The sequence below is a fragment of the Alosa sapidissima genome, chromosome 17 (assembly GCF_018492685.1).
Source record: "Alosa sapidissima isolate fAloSap1 chromosome 17, fAloSap1.pri, whole genome shotgun sequence".
Lineage (NCBI taxonomy): Eukaryota > Metazoa > Chordata > Actinopteri > Clupeiformes > Clupeidae > Alosa > Alosa sapidissima.
The window spans coordinates 19,696,770-19,719,904 of record NC_055973.1 but is presented as its reverse complement, the minus strand read 5'-3'; the positions used below and the strand labels follow the sequence as shown (position 1 = coordinate 19,719,904).

Genomic DNA, 23,135 nt, shown 5'->3' with positions numbered 1-23,135 from the left:
AGGATGATGTATTGTTTGTGTCAGGGTGCTTCCAGTCGCGGCATCATAGAGATGTCATTGAATGGGGGGTAGCAGTAGCTGTCAGCAGCTGTAGAAAACAGACTACAAATCTCATTCTGCATGTGGGAATTCTCCTCTCCTCACTTCTCGTCTCTTCTGCCCACAACCTTTAGCTGAGCCACATCTCTTCCATTGATTGAGAGTCAAGTGGTAAAAATTACAGCTGGGCCAGATTTAAGTGCTCCCAAGAATTGGATGGAATGTACAGGGAGGTAGGAGGGAGAAGCTAAACGGTGGAGGGAGGGAGAGAGGGAGGGAGTGAGATTGAAAGAGAGATGTGAAGAGGAGGACTAAGTGTACCAAGTGAAGTCAGATTGGCTGTAGCTCCTGACTGCAGAGCCCACAGAAGCCTGTGACTTAGTGAACTCCTTTGACATGCAGTGAACCAGAAGACATGGGGGGGGGCCCCATGGTGACAAAGACACCCCCCTCTCGAGCTCCCATGGCGGGGGGAAGGGGGCGTAAACAATGCCTGTGGGAAAAAAAATAAAAAGAGTGATTGTCTCTGTGCCCAAGATCACCCTACGCTTAATCCAATTATATACATCCAGCGTGTACGAACACAGACACACACACACACACACACACACACACACACACACACACACACACACACACACGCACACACACACACACACAGAGGCTATCTTTGAAGGGGAGAGTGGTGATGTAACGTGAGATTTATTATTAGTGTGAGCAGGCTTTCACCCTTCTGTTTAGACGTGCAGGGGGGAGGTGTGTGTTTGTGTGTGTGTGCGTGTGTGTGTGTGTGTTTGTTTGAGTCTCTGGAGTTTTCTCTCAGCCCATATGCCTCTCATGCCCATATATCTCTTCACTGTTTCATCTTCTCTCTCTCTCTCTTCTCCTCTGCTCTCACTCTCGCTTCTCATGCTCCTCTCCTCTCTCTATTTTTTCTTTCTTTTCTCTCAGGTTCTCGCTCTCCCTTCTTGCTCCTCCCTCCCCCCCTCTCTCTCTGCCCCTTCTCCCTTTCTCTCCCCCCCTCTCTCCTCTCTCTCTTCTTCTCTACGCTTCAGTGATAGACTGTTAGTGGATGATACACTCCACTCTCTCTAACCTGCTTTTTGCTCTCTGTTTTTTCTCCCCTCCCTCTGTCTCCCTCCCCCTCTCATTCTCTCCCTCTCCTCTTGTCTTACACTCATTCCCCTCCTCCTCTCCCTCCATCCACTCGTTCGTTTGCTCCCTCCCTCCCTCGCTCGGATGGCTTTTGTCGTGTAGTGCAGCTGAGGCTGATGGGTACTTAAAGCAAAGCGCCTGAATACGGGCAGACCCCCACAGCCGCAGGCCAGAGGGAGGGAGGGAGAGAGAATGATGGAGAGATGAAACAGAGAGAGAATAGGAGGGAGGGAGAGAGTGATGGAGAGATGAATGAGAGAGAGAGCAAGAAAGTGACAAAAAGGATGGAGATAGAGGAGGAATGGGGGAGTGAAAGTTAAAGCAGAGGGATGTGGTGTAGGACAGACAGGCAGAGAAAGAATGAGATGCTGCTCATGACAGGAGTGAAGAAGGCATTTAGAGAGAGACAGGGCGAGATGGCATCCGTTACTAGTGTCCTACTACGAGTGTTTATCTGGGCATCCGTACACATCACTGTTTGTTGGGTGTCTGTGCCCATCACTAACGGAGTGTTTGTAGGGTGTTTGTGCCCATCACTAACGGAGTGTTTGTTGGATGTCCGTACCCATCACTGTTGGGACATGTCTGTGCCCATCACTAGCGCAGTGTTTGTAGGGTGTCTGTGCCCATCACTGGCAGAGTGTTTGTTGGGCATCTGTGCCCACCATCCTCTGTGGCAGGATGCCTGGGATGCTGGAGTGCAGCAGCTGTGTACAGTAGCCTTGATGTTCCTCACTAGAACATCAGTGACATGAAACACACAGAGCAGTCACCAGGACAGCTATATTAATAATTATTTGATTATGCATAATGCTAATTTCATTTATGAGATATTTTTTCATTTTGTTTTGCATCCTTTTATCATTCTCTTTTATTGTTGTCTTATTAAACTGTGCATCAGTCTCTAATTCATTTTCCTCTTGTCAATCGCTTGTGAAGCACTGCAGTCTCATTTGTATCAGGGGAAATGGAAAGTCTATTCCAGACCATGGAAAGTCAGGGAATTTAATCATTTTTGGGACAAAGTCATGGAATATCAGGGAATTTTGTTGTAGCAGTTTAAAATGTACTTACACTTTGACAATTACAACTTCATGCATGATTTAGGAAGTAGAGATATAACGCTTTGTTCCAAGGTTTTGATTGACAGTCGGTTTTGGCGAAAACAAGACAAATATCAGCTCTGAACACCCTCGACAGTGCTATCCCTATGTAGGCTAGCAGCTACCTTGTTAATCTAGCCTCGGCTAGTTTTACTTGTGTGGAGAAATTCTTCATTTTCGAAAATAATGTTCCCAATACTGTTAATTAGGTCCACCTCTGTCAATCTCATACCAAGTCGGACTTGAAAACCATCTTAAATTGCTGTAAGGTGCCGTTCTCTCTAAGAAAGGAATGTCGATAGTAGTTTCCATCTGAATATTTGTACCCCAATTTGGCAGTACAAATTTGTGAGGTTGAAATATATTAATTTGATGTAATGAGTAATGGAGAGTTTATAGCCTATTGCTGTGTTCTTTTGTGTGTGTGTGTGTGTGTGTGTGTGTGTGTGTGTGTGTGTGTGTGTGTGTGTGTGTGTGTTTGACAGCATGTGTGACCGTAGTGAATTCTTATGTGCCAGAGGGCTGATAAAGCTAACATTCGATTTTATCTGTGAAAATGTGAAAATGCTCATATGCATGCCTGTCACATATATCACACACACACACAGTCCTCTCCCTCTGTTACTGCAATGATATCAAAAAGATACTGAAAGGAGAGGTGTGTGTGTGTGTGTGTGTGTGTGTGTGTGTGTGTGTGATCAGGAGCCCAAGGGGAATAAGTGTTCCTTCCAATTCCGTGCCCCTCCCGAGTTTACGAGCCGAACCTAGAGGAGAGGAGACTAACGAGAGGGAGAGGGTTTCTATGGCAACTGTTGGCAGTGACTACCAGTGTGGTGGTAGCCTGAGTGGAAAGCCAATGTGTTGAACGAGAGAGAGAGAGGAAGAAGGAGGGAGAGAGAGCGGCAGAGAGAGAGGAAGAGGGAGGGAGAGAGAGAGAGAGAGTCATCTTCGTCTTTCCTGCTGCTGTTGCTGCTCGCCTGTCTGTCCAGCTACTGGGGCTGGCCGTGTAATTCCTGGACTGGTCTTCATTTAGAGCATCGCTGAGTCTACGCCATAAACCAGCAGAGCATCTACACCTTAAACTAGCAGAGCTTTACTGCATCTATTCATACCTTAAACCAACAGAGCATCTAGAGCATCTCAGCAGAGCATCACTGGCTCTAGACTTAAAGCAGCACAGAGCTAGCCTGGCGGGCCATCCTATATCATTGAAATGTATAGTCTGGCATCGAACCATTCACCTCGCTTAATCCAAGGGGCGGGCAGAAAATTGTCTTTCAAACTGCCTAGGCATGTAATAGGCCAGCGCTACGACCATATCCGTATCCGGTCGGCAAAACGGCAAATACATCCTTCTTCGAAAGGAATGACTTAAGTGCATTGTGTTGCTCAACTTTCAAAAAAAAGCACAAGTCCAACTTCTCCAAAGTTGACGCCAACGCCGATTCAAACAACCGCTCTTCGTTCGCCATAGCCACCTTCCTTGTTGTTCACCGTCGCAGGACTGTCGTTATCCTGTTAAGCCCGCCTTAGGACTCTCTAACAAAATAGAGCGCTGTGATTGAATAACATCCACGGTGTTAGCCAATAGAAATCCCTATGGTTTGATACTAGACGTACAGGCTGAGCAAATTAATTTGCCGCCGCTAGGGTGCGTCTAGATTTCTAGGCTAGCACAGAGCATCACAGAGTCTACACCTTAAACTTAGAGCTTTTCTGTTTCTATCTAGACCTTAAACTAGCAGAGTGTCATTGCTTTTTTGTCTTAAACCAGTGCAGTATCACTGCCTCACTGCTTTTTTTCCCCCCTTAAACCAGATACACCTTAACTTTAACCAGTTATACTTAACATCACGCTTGCCTTAGATCGATTACTTCTTACAACCATGGCATATGCCTTAAAGCAACATCAAAGAGTTTTTTATACCTTAAAATAATGTTTCCAAAATCGTTTCAGTGGTTTATCAACTCATAACAGGGTGAACGACAATTCTGCATTCGCTTCGCGGCCCTCTATCGGCTATAACCGCACTATGTAAGTTTGCTAGATCGGGTAGCGGATCTGTAGTTCGAATGAATGAGACATAAGAAACTACAAATTTGACTTGCATCTGATGTCGCAATACATCGTACTTTTATAAGTCATGCAAAATATTCTATCTTGTCTATGGACATCGTTATTTGCAAAGCCGGTGCTGGATAAACAAATAGCGTGCGTGCGACAGAGGAAAAGTTCTTTGGTGTTGCCAGATGTATCTTAAACCTATCATCAACATTTCTGTTACAGTTAGCATTCTAAAGTATATCTACCCCAGGCCTTAGATATGCTTTAGGAGGGTTTGCTTGGTTCTAAAGCATAACTACCCCAGGCCTCTGTTACAGGTAGCATCCTAAATCATATCTACCCCAGACATCTGTTACAGGTAGCATCCTAAAGCATATCTACCCCAGGCCTCTGTTACAGGTAGCATCCTAAAGCATATCTACCCCAGGCCTCTGTTACAGGTAGCATCCTAAAGCATATCTACCCCAGACCTCTGTTACAGTTTTGCATCCTAAAACATATCTACCCCAGACCTCTGTTACAGGTAGCATCCTAAAGCATATCTACTCCAGGCCTCTGTTACAGGTAGTATCCTAAAGCTTTTCTACCTCATGCTTTTGCTACAGTAGGCTACCATCTCTGTGCTAAAAGCCTTGCTGCTCTTTACAGGGTGGTTTACATGAGAGCTGCCATGGTTTTATTGTTATACTCATAATGCGCTGTGGCATTAACCGCTGAATTACTGTGCTGTCTTATCAGCATCCAGGTTTTAAAGGGCATTAAACATGAGGACATTAATCCTCATTAACTAACACACACAGCAGTTATCCACACACTGTACACCAGAGAGAGAAGAAATGCTTACTCCTTTGAATAGTCCTTTGAGAGTTCTTTACTGGAGAAAGAGCGTGATGGAGAGGGAGAGAGAGAAAGATGGAGGTATAGAGGTTGAGAGAGAGGTATAGAGGGGGGCAGAGCGGTATAGAATGAGAGATGGAGTGAGAGAAAAATGGAAGAGAGTAATAGAGAGAGGTATAGAGGGAGAAAAAGGAAGAGAGAGATTACCATAGAAGGAGGGGAGAGATTCAGAAATGTATAGAGGCACACCGAGAGGGAGAGATGAAGGCACAGAGAGAGTGTTTGTGTGCATGCATATGTGTGTGTGTGTCTGTGTGTGTCTGTGTCTGTGTGACTGTGAGAATGTTTGTGCATGTGCACACGTGTGTGTGTGAGTCTTTGTTTGAACTGAGCCAGCCCAGCAGACACGCCTGGGAGCGGTCCCCACAGGTGGCACAGCTCAGGGCTCATCTGGCCCAATGCTGGCTCAGATCTGGCTATGATCCGGCAGCAGCAGCAGCAGGCCGCCCCCCTCAGGGGTAATCAGCTTAGGCAGCAGCAGCAGCAGCAGCAGCACCCGGGCAGCCTAGCGTATCAGGTACCGTCGCCTAGCAGCAGCAGCAACCCATAGAGTGAGCGCATAACACCACCTCTCTCACACACACACACACACACACACACACACACACACACACACACACACAGAATAAGGACATTAAGCCTCACAGAGAGCAGCATTTGGAATAACGTCCTCAACAAACTGCCATGACACATACAGTACACACACACACTGCCATGGCCAGTGTTTTAGTCACATTTGTGGGTGTAAGTTGTTTTTTGTGTCATTTGTGTTTTTTGTTGACAACATAAAAATAGGGCAAAATGTGCATGTTTTAACCTTTACGTAGAGCGTAATCAGGTCTTAGCAGCTCCATGGTCTATTAACATTCAAACGAGAGGCAGCTTTCAAAGGCCACACTGTATACTGCCAAGAAACCCTATAACGCATGCAAGGCCATACCCTATAGTCCATACACACACACACACACACACACACACACACACACACACACACACACACACACACACACTGCATGGCCACGTGGACATCCTCTGAGGGCTGATCTAGAGACTGCCAGAGAGAGGAAACATATACGCAGTCACGCACACATTCACACACAAACGCACACACACACATATATATATACACATAAACACACACACACACACACACACACACACACAGACGTGCAACCCAAACCTCTCTTGCACAATGAGAGTGACCATCAGAGCTCCGGTCTCCATCCCAACCCCATGGACCACACACCTCCGCTCACCTCTCCTCACCTCACCTCTACTCTGTTTGGGTTCCCTCTGAGGGCAGATTGGGAGTGTTTTTAGCACACTGGCCGCATACAGTAGTACACTCACAGGGACTGGTCAGCCGCATTCATGTGAGCCAGTCTCTGGTCAGCCATGTTAATGTGAGCCGGTCTGTGGTCAATTGTGTTACTGTAATGTGAGCTGGTCTTTGGTCAGTCAAGTTCATGTAAGCTGATCCATCCCATAGTTTGTTATGGGCTGGAAGGAAAGCAAGAGGAACTTACCATTTGTAGTTACCAAGCAACCTCCTAATCAAAGAGAGAATTCAACCAAGTTGGAAATATTACTTCCTCCCACAGAAACACTAAAAGCAGACCTCTTACACATAAACACACACGCGCACACTCACACAAGCTCTTTCTAGACCTACATGAATCATCCTTTTCAGTCAGCGTGACTGAAAAGCATGTTTGGGAGAACATTTGCAAGAGGGCAGCTTTTTAACGACATCTCGACACACAAGTATTTCAGAAGGGTGCCCTCTTTGCATCCTAATTCCCACATTCCACAGATCCACTGTACATAGCTACCATCAATAACCCCCCTACACACACACCACACACACAGCGCACACCACACACACACAACACACACACACACAACACACACACACACACACACTCGCACATACAGTACACACACATACACCACACACACACACACACACACACACACACACACAGATGCGAGTGCAGTGAGGGCCAGGGCCAAGCGGAGAGGAGTAGATCTGCAGCCATTGTTTTCTCCTCATCAATGATTTAGCAGCAGCAGCAGCAACACAATGAGGAGGTTTGTTTGATACCGACCTGCTTAGACCCAGCTGTTCCTACAGAGACCTCCTCATTCAGCTGCCATCAGTCTCACTCATTCAGACAAAAGGCACACACACACACACACACACACACACACACAGCTACTTTAGTGCTGGAACATTCCGTGAAATGCTCTCGGTTTAGCCTTCCCGTTCTCTGGTTGCTACGGGTGATTTTCATATCCTCACTGACAGAGATGCACCTTTCAGGGGTCCTTCGGTGTTCTGAGCTCTCTGAATGCTGATTATGCGCACACACACACACACACGCTCCCGCACAAAAAATGATGCCCATCCTTGACCAGTGTCTTCTCCCACGCACCTCTGATCGACCCTGCCGGTGGGTCGGCTCTTGGGGTTTGGTTATGATCAGGAGTGAGAGAGAGAAACATACAGTATGTCTCAGTGAGATGAAAGAGAGCCTCACTTCTGGGAGAGACAGAGTGTGCAGGCTTCTAATTAAGGCTTATGGCCTGCAGTATTAACACACACACACACACACACACACACACACACACACACACACACACACACACAATCCCATCAGTAATAGCCTGATTCAGTGAGGATCTGCTCCATCAGGATGGCCCATTGAGAGCACTGTGATTCTAATGAGATGGTACAGGGAAGTCAGCAGAGCCACGGTAGCTTCAACCAACTCATGCGAACATGCACTCAACATACACTCCCAACACACTGAACATACTCAAAACACTCTCAACACACACTCAACATACACTCCCAACACACTGAACATACTCAAAACACACACTCAACACACACTCTCTCAACTCACAACGCACCCTCCACACACACTCTCTCACCTTTAACCCCATAAAGAAAAGACCTCCCCTTTCCCGTGCCTGGCAGTCAGGCGTTGACTAATTGCAGTTCGTACAGCTCCTGCAGCTGGATCCATTATGCATGGATGTAAATGTGTACACACTCAAGCGTGAATCTGCTATTTCCCTTTAATGCAGGAGCAAGTCAGTAAACTGCTATCTGCCTAGTGTACTGTAAATATCTGGGCTGTGAATAGGGGCTTGTGATTTTGATTTAACGTGCGAGTCTATCAGATGATCATCAAATGATCAACAGAATGAAGTTCGGCCAATAAAAAAAAAATGACCTGTTAAATAATGGAACAATTCATCAAAAAAGATTTAAAAAAAAGTGATAGCATGACGTCTGATGTCTTTCCAACCAAACAGATGTCAGAAAAACATACTTCAAATGAAGCAAAGTGTGGCAAAGCTGTTAAAAAATTCTGCCTAGCAAGTGTGAACGAAGATCAAAAGACTGGATTAGAATGTACTTCTTGGATGGTCAGTGAACTGTAGGGTTTGCTTTATAATTCTCTTTATAGTCTGAAAAGTGGGACCGTGGCTGGGTTGTTGCGGCACCCTCTAATTTGGAGCCTGTGTTTTATTCTTCTGCTGGTCTGCTGCATCCCCCAGGCCCAAGTCTTGGTCTTCCACAGAACAGCTCTGTGAGAAAGCTCTCTCTGCACCAGAGTCCTCCTGGTCAGACAAACCAAACACACACACACACACACACGGATACAGACACACACACACACACACACACACACACACACACACAGACATGTACACACACACACACACACACACACACACACACACACACACACACACCACGCACACAGACATGCACACACACACAAACAGAAACACACAGTGTTAAGTGGTGCATCATACTGAGTGCTGAATAACTCCGATTATCCAATTGCACGTCTACCTGCATAATTCAGCGTTCTATTTCTACAGCATTGCATCTAGTTTGAATCCCTCCATATCATTACTGGGTTTATGGACTCCACTCCGTCCACGTGTGTAAAGCACTCCGTCCATGTGTGTAAAACACTCTGTCCATGTGTGCGAAACACCGCAAGTGCACATCACCCCATCTCCCAGCCTCCAGCATATAGCATATAATATAGTTGCAGGTTTACCTGAACGTTGAAATTAAACTAGAGGACTAAATAAGTAATCTTATAAACACTTCAATATCGTTGATCAGTTTAACGTTACTGAATCCTGTTTAACCAAAATGGCTTCCGTCTCAAGGCAGTCCTTTGCCCCTTTGAGAAGTTGGCGAAAAGTTCTCTCTCAAAAGCTTCCTCAGTTTAAATTCAGTGTGTGTGCGTGGTGCCTCGGATGCTGCCCTGTGTTGTCTGTCTACAGATTCAGTTCGGTTGCTCTGCAACTGTTATCATTATTATTCAGTGTAATAAATCTGATTATTTATCGTCTACCCACTTCAAATAAACACTCGCTCAGCATTAAATAGCAGAATGGGCCTGTTTTCCGAGGGAATTCAGTTCTGTTGTTCTGTTCTGCAACTTGTTATTGTTATCATTCAGCATTTATTATATTATATTATTTACCCTCTTTAAATGACTCTGCATTAGCATAAAGGGCCTATTTTTAGTGAAAATGCAATGAAATGAGGATTGTATAGACATGGCCTGAATGATGGACGGGAAATAGGTTCTGACAGACAGCCCTCAAGCATGTTAGCATTCCAGTTGCATGGTTACGGCGAGTTTATTTTCACCGCAGCTTATTCTGACGATGTTCTGCTCGGAGCGGAGTGCATCATAGGCAGGCTATCTGTACGGTTCTGCACTCATGGTGGTGTGCTGGAACAGTGGCAGGGGAACACTGGGCTGGCCTCGGACCCTTTCAGATTTAGCCTTATTGAGCTGTTCTCTCACACATTCAGCCTTATTGAGCTGTTCCTTTTATAAACACATGCAGCCTTATTGAGCTGTTCCTTTTATAAACAGATGCAGCCTTATTGAGCTGTTCCTTTTATAAACAGATGCAGCCTTATTGAGCTGTTCCCTCTCAGGTTGAGCGTTATTGAGCTGTTCCCTTTATAAACAGATTCAGACTCTTTTCTTTCTTTTCTCAGACTCTTCCTAAGATATGCCATTTTCCTTTTCTATAACATTTCTCCTTTAGGGGTCAAATATCAGTATATGAAGGTGTTTCATGGATACTGAACACAGCCTTGTATCTTTGTCACATTCAGAGTGGTTTGTGTGAAAGCGGTGTGTGTATATGACTAAAGGCCTATCTCTACTGAGTGGGCTATAGCAGTGTTTCCCAAACTTTTTTTTCTGGGGACCCACTTTTTAAAAACGACAGACCATCGCGACCCAATTCACTTCTAATATGCAACCATTAAATACTGCCCAAATTGTTGATGTTTTAGGCCATGTTGGGCCCCTTCAAACCATTCTACAATGGATCAGTGAAGATCAGAAAAGATCAGTTTTAATGCGCATCCGAGAGTTTGGGAATATTCTCGCATGCTACAAGTCACTCTCAGCATAATAAGCTGTTCCTGTATTTTTAAAGAGAGATGTTAGTCTACGTTGCGTTGCAGACAGTTGGATCCATAACACCGTGGACGCCGATTCCGATGTAAACATAGCCTATGCAAATAACTCAAGTTGTTATATTATAGCCTAATTGTGGAGGTTTCTTTATTTGGAATTTAAATCCGCATTTTCTGCATTTTTAAAATTGTGATTGTTTGTGCTAAGGCTGTATTGGTGTTGTGATAGGCTATGGTGTAAGACTGTGGAATTAATAAATATCAGAACAAGAGGCTTTTGCGCAATGGGTGAAGAATACAGGAAGATCAACGATAATGCGCCTTCAGGCTACTGTAGTGGAGTTCGTGAGATAATGCGCCGTCAGGCTACTGTAGTGGAGTTCATGAGACGGAAAACGTCAGGAAAACAGCGTTTAAAATGTCCATTTAAAAGGTACCCTAATCTAATGCACTGTTGTGCATTTTAAATCAGAACTAAGGAGGAATGTGAAGAGGCTGCTATTAACTGTAAAGATTGCATCTACAATCGAAACTATCAACAGCATAATGTCCGGTCTATGGAGGTTTGCTTCGTTGTTGACAGCACGGTCTTTGAGATTTCAAATGACACATTTTAGTTTTTAATTGGCCAAGCTAAAGAGCTGGTATCTGGTATTGTTTGTGCAACTATACTACATGCAAAAATGCACAGATTGAGTTATGACAAAAAACATGACACCACTAGACTGTGGTAGTAAACGAGCTAGATCCTAAAAGAAAGGTGCTAGCTTCCCTGGCTGAATGGTAGGCTATAAGCTATTAGCCTACACAACATAAATTGTGACTATGCTGGCGACCCAAATAAAATCTCCTGCGACCCACCTGTGGGACGCGACCCACCCTTTGGGAACCAATGGGCTATAGGACTCCATAATACTACAGTGTTCTGCAGGAGGGTTTCAGCAACACACACACCTGTAAATGATGTTGGAGCTTTACATTTGCAGTGTGTGAAGAAGCCTGAGCAGTGGAAGTTAAATAGATTTGTGCTTGACATTTGAGTTAATACAGATCTGTGTGATGTTTGAGTTTCAATCGCACACACACAAACACACACACACACACACACACACACACACACACACACACACACACACACACACACACACTCCTGGAGGCCAGAGTTGTGAGCAGGAAGCCATTATTGAAGTGGTTACTGTGGAGAAGCACCTACAGAGTTGTCGTGATCACTGATTGGTTGAAATCAATTCCCAGTATCGACCAAGAGAGAGGTAGCTGTTAATGGTCTTTTATGTTGGTTACTCCTGCTCTCTGTTTCACCTTATTCTCTCTCTCTTTTTCTCTCTCCCTCTTTCCTCTCTCTTTCCCTCCCCTTTTTATTCCTCTTTTCACTGTGTCTGCTTCTCCCTCTTTCTCTCTTTCCCTCCTTTCTTTCACCCTCTCTCTATCTTTCCTGTCTCTCCCTCTCTCTCCCTCTCTACTTTCACTCACCTTCTTCCCCCTCTCACTTTTCCTCCCCATCTCCCTTCTCTCCTTTCTCTTCTCACTGTGCTGGCCTTACTCTCCTTCTCTCTCTCTCTCTCTCTCTCTCCATCTTCTCCCCCCTCTCTCTCCCTCCCTTCCTCTCTTTCCCCCTCCTATCTCTCCCTTCTCTCCTTTCTCCCATCTCTCTCTCTCTATCTCTCTCTCTGTCTCCCTCTTTCTCTCCCTCTCTCTTCCTCCCATCTGTGTCTCTCTCGGGGCTCTGTTGTCTTTCATTCTGTTTTATGTTCCGTTGTCCCCTCAATTGTCGTCTCAGTGCAGTGTTCATTAGTCGTTAGTTAGTCTAGCGTTGTTCCTGCAGCCCCCTCACATCCAGCCTTCAGCCAAGAAAATGACAGCTCACACACACACACACACACACACACACACACACACACACAGTGGTGCTTCATCCTTGCAGCTGTTTGCTTCTTCATTGTCAGGGAAATGTACCTCAGTACCTGATTGGGCGATCTGTTTTATCTACACTGTATAGACATCTCTGCTGTGTAATAGGTTGGACTTATTTTTGCTGGTCACTGCGTATTTGTGTTGTTGAAACCATCTGTCTGTGGAAGCATGAAGCCTTTAGGGTTTTTGTCTTGTTCTTTTTTTTTAAGAAATAGTTGTTTTTAGGTCTGAAGATGCTTTGGGCGAGTTTGTGTTACACTTGGTGATTGAGTATGAGGTCACTCGCTGTGTCTGCTTGATTTTGTCTTGTTTTTTTCTTGTTGTTATTTTGAGAGCCAGATTGGCAGACTCCTCAGAAATTTGGAGCAGATTACTGGCATCGCTGCACCGCGTTTTGCCCCATGAAAGTGCACAAGCACCATTTCAAAGAAAGTAACCAGCGTCGGTTTCCTAAAGGCACAGCATGGCTCTGCTTTGGGTGGGGGGAAGTCCCTTTTAACTCCCCCAGAAAGAAGGTTTTATGATGAAACCATAAACTCATAAATAGCGCAAACAAAAGCGCTGTAGAGAGCTGTTTAAACCAGGAGCTGAGGGGGAGACAGTGTGGAGGGGCCTCCCTGCGCCTGGACTGGTCTCTATGGTGAACCACTGGCTGACCTCACAATGGGCGTCATTCTGTGAGGAAAACTGCCCCATCTCCGCCCTCTACTACCCCCGACCAGACCCCACCTTTCCTTATAGAATGACGCCCCTCATGAGGAGGTGTCCAGAGCTTCCCAGCAGGAACATACAAGTCAAAGATGGACTCACATCCCACTGCAAGGTGCACTTGAACCATCAGCCATCTACCGCCCTCTACATGCTGATGGAGCAGGGCAGGCTTAGGGCACAGAAGTTACACCTGGTTGCAGACAGGTGTTTAACGCAGGGTTCCCACGGGTCATGGAATTTCTGGAATATCATGGAATGTTAAAGAAGCCCTATGCAGGTCTGGTTATTCCTTCACTGTTTCTGGGTTTTCGCTGGATTTGGGCTCACATTTTTCACGACATAGCTCCCCCTGCAGCTTTGGTAGCAAGTGACTGCTACGCTAAACCCCTACTAGCTAGTGAGCTAGCCATCAAGAATAAAATCACAATAAAACGGTCGAGCAAACACATTGTTCAAGAGACTATCAAACCACATTACAAAAACGAAGTTCACCCAAGGGTAGGCTACTTACAATTTCAACAGCAACAAAGCCAAGTCGGTGTCCGTTTTGCAGTCTTCTTAGAAACTACAATCTGACTACATTTTCGAGGCGCGATTGGATACTTCTGCTGAGTCACATCCGGATTTACCCGGACTGGGAACAGAAAGTTGCATATTCGTTTTTTCCGCGGAGAAGCGATATGGGGAGACGAAGCATCCACCAAACAACCCAGAAAGTGTTGTAGAACCATCAGAACGACTCTCAACCTGCATAATTAAGGTTAAAAAATTGCCTAACTGCCTAAAATTGTTGCATAGGGCTTCTTTAATAAAGTCTATTCCAGACATAGAAAGTCAGAGAATTATATCATATTTGGGGCTTTTCCATTACCTCTTGCTTGAGTGGTTGTGGTTAGCCCAACTTTGCTTTGTTTTTCAATGCCCATTTATTTATTTAATAAGGTCATGGAAATTCAGGATTTTTGTCATGAAAAGCCATGCAAAAAGTCATGGAATTTTACATTTGACTTAGAGTGGGAACTCTGTAAACCCTGTAAATGTATATGAAACACAGTACATCGGTCAGGCCAAGCATAGCAAAGCGTGTTTATTGGTCTTGTGATGCTTATTTGTCATGTTATTATAAAAGGGAAGCCCCTTCAGCACCATTGAACACCTTATATAGAAGAGCCAGCTATGTGGAGGATATCATCCATGTCCAGGAGGCTGCAACCATAATACACACACACAGACTAGAGCCGCAGCAGTTCAGGACAACGGTAGTATGAGCCTGGGTCCAGCAGCAGTATGGGCCTGGGTCTAGCAGCAGTGGGAACCTCAGGACAATGGTAGTAGGAGCCTGTGTCTAGCAATAGCAAGAGCCTGGGTTCAGCTGTTGAGCTGCAGTATATTTCACTCAAAACTCCCTGTGAGATGGAGGTGCCGGCTTGACTGGTCTGGCCAATGCAGGTGGTTTCCATGCGACTCTGAGCACTCCATGGCATCAGTGAGACTCCGGCTTCACACTCTGATGTGCTGAAGTGGTGATGAAGCCTCCCAGCATGGACAGCTTGTGTATGTGTTTGTGTGTGCATGTCTGAACAGCTTTTCCATACACACACACACACGCACACGCACACACGCACACTCCTGGCGTGTCGATGCATTGGGCATGATTGTAGCCTTCTGAGCTCCTGTGGCATCTCTCAATCACACCTGCTTAGTTTGTTGATGAAAGTCTCTCACTCTCACACACACACACAAACACACAAACACACCCACACTGATGGAGCGGTCGTCTCTCAGATCAATAGCTAATGTGTCGCCTCACCACATCAATGCGCTCTCCAGAAGCTTCCCTCGAATATTGATTGGATATGCTGATTCCATTGTGGCGTGCTGTTTCTTTTCAAATCATTTATAATGTTGCCCACAAAAACTTTATTTATTTATATATGCTACTCTCTATTTTCTGTCTCCTCAGTTTAGCTCCGACTTCCAAAACAAAACACGTCCAACGGAAATCAAACTACCCCTGGCTCAGACAGAAGGCCAAACATTTGGAGCCAGGCACTCAACAGCCATTTCAGTCCACACTGACTGACAGTGTTGTTTGTGTCATGTAGTCTCCCCATTGCTATTGTTATTACTTAATTTAAGTATTTAGAATACCGTGAAATATCGTGATATAGTTTAAAAGTCTTTATCACCCATCCCTGCTGTGTTTTTTAGTCTACACATTATTTTTATAACTCAATTCAAGTACTTAAATGGCTTATTTAAGGTCCTCTTCCACCATCCCATCTGAAGTTGCATTTGTGTTATCGGTGTGTGATCTCTGCTTGGGCCCGGCATTAGTCATCTGTAGAGCCACACTACAGAGGCGTGTGATTGGTTGAGAGCAGTTCAGTGGAGATGTTTGATTGGTTGGTTGAGAAGCTTTCTTGAACAGAGGTGTGTGCTTAGTTGAGAGTGGTTGTTGAGTAGAGATGTTTGGTTGTTTGAGAAGCTTTCTTGAACAGAGGTGTGCGATTGGTTGAGAGTGGTTGTTGAGCAGGAGAGAGGGTTGATGGGAGTGAGGAAGTGTCCAGTCGGAGGAGGGAGGGGCCTGACGGGGCCATGCTCCCCCATAATCGCTATCTGATGAGTCATGGCGCTGGTGGGAGGCTAAGTGCTTATTTATGTTTTGCTTTAAGAGCACTATTTGACAGCTATTTTCATATTTTTAGCAGAGAATCGGTGGTTGGAGTGGCACAGTTCCCCTCAAACCCTGGCATTAAATTGAGAGATAGAGAGTGTGTGTGTGTGTGTGTTTGTGTGTGTGTGTGTGTGTGTGTGTGTGTGTTCTGTGTAGGACAGTTGGTGTATCAGGGCCTCATCAAAGCCTGACTCCACTGTTTCCTGTTAGGAGATCTTTAATTTAGTTTGTGTGTGTGTCTGCTTATGGTTTCTACTCACTGTTTCAGAGTTCCTCATGACATAAATGTGCACACTCACACACACACAAACACACACACACACACACATATACATAAATACACACGCAGGTCTACGAGCATACATTCACAAACACACACACACACACTCATAAAACATTTACACACATATATTCACATGCACAGTCACACACACATACACACGCACACACACACACACACACACACACACACACACCTCCTGATCTGGGTGTTAGCTGAACTAATTGCCTGGTTCACCACTAATTGTGTGATGCTGTCAAGGGCCAGTGAAGGGGGTGGGCTGCTTCTGTCAGGTGTGTCAACTGGAGTAAATAAATACCTGAGACACACACGCACACATACACATACACACACACACACACACACACACACACACACACACACACACACACACACACAAACATATTAGCAGCCTCCCCAGGCACAGAGCTGCACCGCCCGTCACACACATTACTGTGGATATTTATACACTCTTGTTTTATTTGTTCTCACATGCGGCGGAACGGGAAGCGTTGGAAGTCTCTCTTCTCATAATAGCCTCCATCTTGTTTAGAAGCAGCATCGTCGTCTGAATGGGGCTGTCACACTCCTGTGCTCATAACAGTCATTAGGCCCGCAGCTCAGGACTTTGGGGTGGTGTGAAGTAAGCCTCGAAGAACGTAGTCAAATTCCGGGCTTTTGAAGTCGAGGCGACAGGACAGCTCGGCAGAGAACAGAGAGCGTTTCCCGTTGGGCCCCGTCATTGCCTTGCCGTGCCTTGCAGTTCAAGTGGGGGCAGTAGAATGTACTTGTGTGAAAAACTGCAGGGCAGATTGTGCCCCCACAGGTGAAGTCACACTTTTGAAGAGTCTGTGGCAGGCTTCATTACACCAAAGTGGATCAGTTTAATATAGTCGCCTACACCCACTGAACTAGTGCACTGTGCCGGTGTGAGATGTACTTTAAACAAAAGTAGGCTACGCTTCAAGCAGGACTTATTATCTCTTTCCATTTGAGGCTTTCAGGAGAGGTTTTGAGGTCCTGGAGGGATGGACTCGCCAGATTCGCTTTTGTATTCATGATGAGACAGCTGCTGGACTCATTCAGCTGCTGACTCGTTGCAGCCGACTGGAGAGAGTGACTGGGGCAAATCTGAATGTATCAGGTGATCGGAGAGAGCGACTGGGGCAAATCTGAGTGTAGCAGCTGATCGGAGAGAGCGACTGGGGTAAATCTGAGTGAGATCAGGAGGGGTTGGACAGGTTTGGGTCCCTCTGATTCAGCGCTGCAAAGAGACCAAGGAGCGGTGTAGCAACCAGCTGGCCCAGCGCTCGACCTGAGTGATAGACACACGCTTACAGTAGAGAGGGTGTAACCTGATCTTACGAGTTCACCCACAGCGAGGTTTTATTGATGCTTGAGTGCTGGCAATGAGCATGTCTTGCTTGGTAGCTGGCCATGCCCCTGGGACGCCTATAGTGAAGATTGTGTGTGAGTGATGTCCAGTGATGTCCAGTGAGGGTAATTTGAGCTGAGAGCTACCAGTAAAAGGAAGGAGAGTAGGTTTATGCGTAATCACTGGGCTCTATGCAACACGCTAGCAGTGATTACACAAACAGACCGCTCCACTCCTATTGGATCTGAGTACTTGACTGGCGCCCCAAAGGGCCAATCACTGACTGACTGTGAGCCTGTGATTGATTACAGGCGGAGGCCTGATGAGAGACTTGAGAGGGGGATGGTCTGTGTGTGTGTGTGTGTGTGTGTGTGTGTGTGTGTGTGTGTGTGTGTGTGTGTGTGTGTGCGTGTGTGTGTGTTGAGCTGGCTAGCGACTGGCTAACCGCTAGCAGTAAGGCCAACAGAAGCCTTAGAGACCGCATGGCTACACAATAAACCCCTGCTGTACTGCACATCTCAAACAGACGCATGCAGCATCGTGCCTTTCATTAAGTTACATAACATAGCTATTAAAGAATATATTGTCATGATATGCATGTAGGTTTAGTACCAGCCAGGGTAAGCCGTTGAGTTTAGAATACGTAGTAATATGCACATATTGCTAACATGGGAAATAAGGGAAAGAAATTTAAGGGAATGAAATCCCCTTATGCAGGAATAGGCTAGCAAACAGGCATAAGATTGTTGTTAGAGACACATATCATATGGATTTACAGTGTCTCGTCTCTGCTCCAGACGTAATGCCCTCTCCAATAATGATGTTGTCTCACATGCTGTTTTTCTCTGCTGCTTTTGGGCCAGGCTGTAATTTCAGAGATCGATGTGGATATTTGAAGCATATCCAGATATTCACAGATTTCTCTGGCTGCATGACCGAGGTGACATCATTATGTTATCGGCAGAGATATTGATCCTCACAGTCTAACAAGATCCCCCAAAGAAACCAGGAACTGGGTGGGGGTCGATTGTGTGTGTGTGTGTGTGTGTGTGTGTGTGTGTGTGTGTGTGTGTGTGTGTGTGTGTGCGACTGTGTCATGCTTGCTAGGGTTAGGGCTGTTTACTGAGCAGAAGAAGGAGATTCACCATCCAGACAGTCGACGGTTGCCGTGGGCAACCAATGTGTCTGTGAGAAATAATGAAGCCGTGTGTGTTTACACACTCTGGAGGAAAGTTATGCTAAAATAACACTTAAATTCCACTACAGGACAGAGCTATGCCTATATGGATAAGGGTCTGCTTAATACGACTTTCATCAACTTTAACTTAATACGACTTTTAGTTGACTTTAACTTTGACGGAAGAATAACACCAAACGCTGGACAGGACAGAGTTATGGAAAATAACAAGTTAATTACATTACAGGACGGAGTTATGGGAAAATAACAAGTTAATTAGACTGCAGGACGGAGTTATGGGAAAATAACAGGTTAATCAGACCGCAGAACAGAATTATGGAGAAATAATGCTACAGGATGAATCCAGAGCTCTAGACTGGCATAGCTCCGAGACAGGTTTATTGGAGCTCTGCCACCCCTCTTACTGAGGTGTGCGCCCGTGTGTGTGTGTGTGTGTGTGTGTGTGTGTGTGTGTGTGTGTGTGTGTGTGTGTGTGTGTGTGTGTGTGTGTGTGTGAAGCGGAATCTCTGGGCACTGACTCACCTGCTGGCAGATGTGTGTGAAACATTCTATGAATACTGACTCTATGCTGTAACTTCTGTGAGTTTATGTAAGGTGTGTGTGTGACTGTGTGTAGCGAAATCTCTGGGCACTGTCCGTGTGATGCAACTTTACCATCATTTTTCCTGAGGTGTGTGTGGAAGTTAGTCTTAGGTGTGTGTGTGGAAGTCAGTATCTACTCTCTAAAGCTGGCATTGTCTGGGATGCTGTGATCCCTTCCTCAGGTCTCTTATCAGTGCGGTAACTCCTGTTTCCTATCATATGCAGTAACTCCAGTTTCCTAACGTGTATAGTAACTCTTGTCTTCCTTACATGTGTGTCGACCTGAGTCGTAGTAGTCTATGAGCATTGAATCATAGTGATGGAATTCCCTCAAGAGTCTAACGTGTGTGTGTAGGTTGCTAGCCTGTCCTCCAGACTGAGGGCCTTAGTGTTGTCTCAGTCTGTCATTAGCACTGACCTAATGATCATTTCAGTATTCAGTATTTGCTAACTTGTCGTTAGCATTGCCTCAGCGCTGTAAATTGTAAATTGATAGCTAGCTGACATGATATAGATAGTCTGCTTAAGCATTGACTAACTGATGTGATATAGATTGCTAGTCTGGTTTAGCATTGACTCTATGATATGTGATATGATATAGATTGCTAGCTTGCTATTATAGCATTGACTCAGTGATGTGATATCGATTGCTATTCTGGTTTAGCATTGACTCTATGATATGTGATATGATATAGATTGCTAGCTTGCTATTATAGCATTGACTAATTGATGTCATATAGATTGCTAGTCTGGTTTAGCATTGACTCTATGATATGTGATATGATATAGATTGCTAGCTTGCTATTATAGCATTGACTCAGTGATGTGATATCGACTGGGCAGCACGCTGTTTCCCAGAAGGCAGTGCGCCAGGGCCGGAGAGGGTGACGGGCATGGGCTGGGAAATAGCTGGGCATCTGATGCCAGGCAGGGGCACCCTCACAGGTACAGTCACACGATTGACTAGAGGAGGTGTCACAGATCTAATGACGCAATACTGTCACAATATCATGCGATTTCATTTTCAAATAAATCGCCATTTATTTCTGATATTATATGACGTGTGTGAGTAGTGTGTGTGTGATTAATGCATGTGTATAACGGAGTAGAGTCTCTGTGTGTGTGTGTGTGTGTGTGTGTTTGAGTTTGATTGTGTGTATGTGTGGGGGGAGTCTGTGGGGTTTAGACAGGAGCAGGTGTAAATAGTCTGGGTGTGTGATGGAGAGTAGAATGTGTGTGGATTTGTGTGATATGTGTGTGCGTGTCTGATTAGTGTGTGTGTGTGTGTGGGGGCCGCGGGGTGTCGACAGGAGCAGGTGTAAATACTCTGGGTGATCAACGATGCTGTTTACTGCAGGTGACGGGAGGAGAGCAGGGGTTTCCATAGCTACCTGAGAGAGGCTGCTGCAGATGGGCTGCTCCGTACAGCTCTCAGTGTGTCTAAATGTGTGCGTGCGTGCGTGCGTGCGTGCGTGCGTGCGTGCGTGCGTGTGTGCGTGCGTGCGTGCGTGTGTGTGTTCACATTGTGTGTGTGTGTGTGTCTGTGGTGCAGATCCTTCATACAGCTGTTGGTGTGTGTGTACGTGTGTGTGTGTGTGTGTGTGTGTGTGTGTGTGTGTGTGTGTGTGTGTGTGTAAAAAGCAGGGGAGAGAGAATGTGTGGGTGTTTGTGTGCAAGGTGGTTCAGATTGGCTCCTCCACAAAAAGCTCTCAGAGGAGCAGAACACAAAGATGGAGTAACTGTGTGTGTGTGTGTGTGTGTGTGTGTGTGTGTGTGTTCGGTTTGGGGGGGGCTGTTTTACTATGGCACTCCTAAATTGGTCGACTTCATCAGCTGTGTGTGTTTAACAAGACGTGTCATGTGTTTTCTGTTTCAGGTGCTTTGCAGGTGGACATCATGCCTGCCCAGGGAGAGATCAGTGTCGGAGAGGGCAAATTCTTCCTCTGTGAGGGTATGTGGGTCACATACATTATAATTTAGTAATTATTGTTTTATTGTTATTGTTATTAATGCTATTATTATACCATTATTGCAGCAATATTATGCGTAGTTAATAGATATTATGTGTCATTGTTATTAAGTGTCATCATACATTGTTATAACATTGAAACATGCACATTATGTATATAGTGAGGATTATCAGGATTATACTCAGTTATAATCAGAGAGAGAGAAAATATATTCATCGTCACCTCCAAGTGTTTTGGACTTTAATTGTAATGACGAGAGTGTGGCAGCCTGTAGTTGTGTGTATGGTGGACGAGAGTGTGTGTGGCAGACTAGCCCGATGTATGGCAGCCTATAGTCGTGCCAGCGCATCTTTCCACAGTCCTTGGCACTTGCTGACAGCTCTGTGTTAAAGGTGTCAGTAATCAGTAATTTAGTGTGTGGAAACGCATGTGTGTGTTATTGTGCTGAGACAGCAGCTCTCTTACATCAGTGTACAGTACATGATGGAGAGTATATGGTAGAGTGTGTATACTGGAGTGTGCATGTTGGAGTATGTATGTTGAAGTGTGCATGTTGGAGTATGTATGTTGAAGTGTGCATGTTGGTGTATGCATGTTGAAGTGTGCATGTTGGAGTATGCATGCTACAATAATGTGTGCATGTTAGAGTATGCATGCTAGATTGTGTACACTGACTAGTGTTGCACGGTGTATCGATACTAAAAAGGTATCACGATGCCTTCACGCAAAAAACGATACGATTTCAGACGTTTTTAAAATCGATACTTTATTAAAATAATAAAGTTCTGTGTCTGTGTGCACTGCTGCTCTCACTGCTCCTTGCACGCATCTAGGCAAGTGGGCGTGTCAAGCAGGCAGCTCTGAGTAAGTGAGTGCGCAGCCAACGTCAACATAGTTCTTTGCCGACAGTTCTAGGCCTTGTGGATAAAACAAAAGGTGCAGTGAAATCTGCAACTATTTCGGATACATCGCGAATAGTGAAGGCAAGCCTTCAGGTACACAGAGGCCCGTTTGTAAAATATGTTTCAAAGTCTTGTAGGCTACGCATGGAACTTGGCTAAACACCTCGCAGACATATCCCAACATTTTTAAAGAGTTCAAAGAACGACAGGTTAACGAATATGCTATAGAAAACACGACTACTGGTGGTTAGTGCCAAGTTCTTCTCTTATGTTTTAGTCTAGCCTAAGTGAAATGAGTATGGTTCTCTGGGATAAAGCGAACCTTCCTTCATCAATGAATTTTGACGAGACATAACGAGCTGTAATCATTTTGACGAGACATAATGAGCTGTAATCATAGGGTGCTAACGTGATGAAAGCGCAATGTTCACGCCAGAATAACATTACCATAACTTGTAAACGATCTATTTCATGTTCGGTCAGTACTACTGGTAATATTTGTCATGGCATGTAGACCGCTAATTAAAACCCACAGCATACCACCAAAGCGTGTTGATTCCTAATAATAATAGCGGCTTATTGTTACAGTACGTGGTAGCAAATCATGTTATCAAAGAAATAGACGTAATGTAGGAATGCACACAGACATATTGCAACAGGTAATGGTGTAGGCCTATCTGACGAAGACGTGAGTGGTTGGAACGTCGTACTGGTACACTGGGCGCAAAGAAGACTATCCTCACATTTTCCCCTTTGCAACTGTCAAAGAA

At 45.2% G+C, this 23,135-nt stretch overlaps 1 protein-coding gene across 13 annotated transcripts in view; it reads left to right on the top strand.

Moving 5' to 3' along the window:
• ncam1b (neural cell adhesion molecule 1b) overlaps window positions 1-23,135 on the top strand; it is a 119,183-nt gene that overhangs the window by 34,866 nt on the left and 61,182 nt on the right. For all 13 annotated transcript variants that reach the window (XM_042068948.1, XM_042068960.1, XM_042068958.1 and 10 more), the window contains one exon: window positions 21,370-21,444. In XM_042068948.1, coding sequence (XP_041924882.1) covers window positions 21,370-21,444 — 75 coding nt within the window. The remainder of the gene's footprint in view (window positions 1-21,369; window positions 21,445-23,135) is intronic.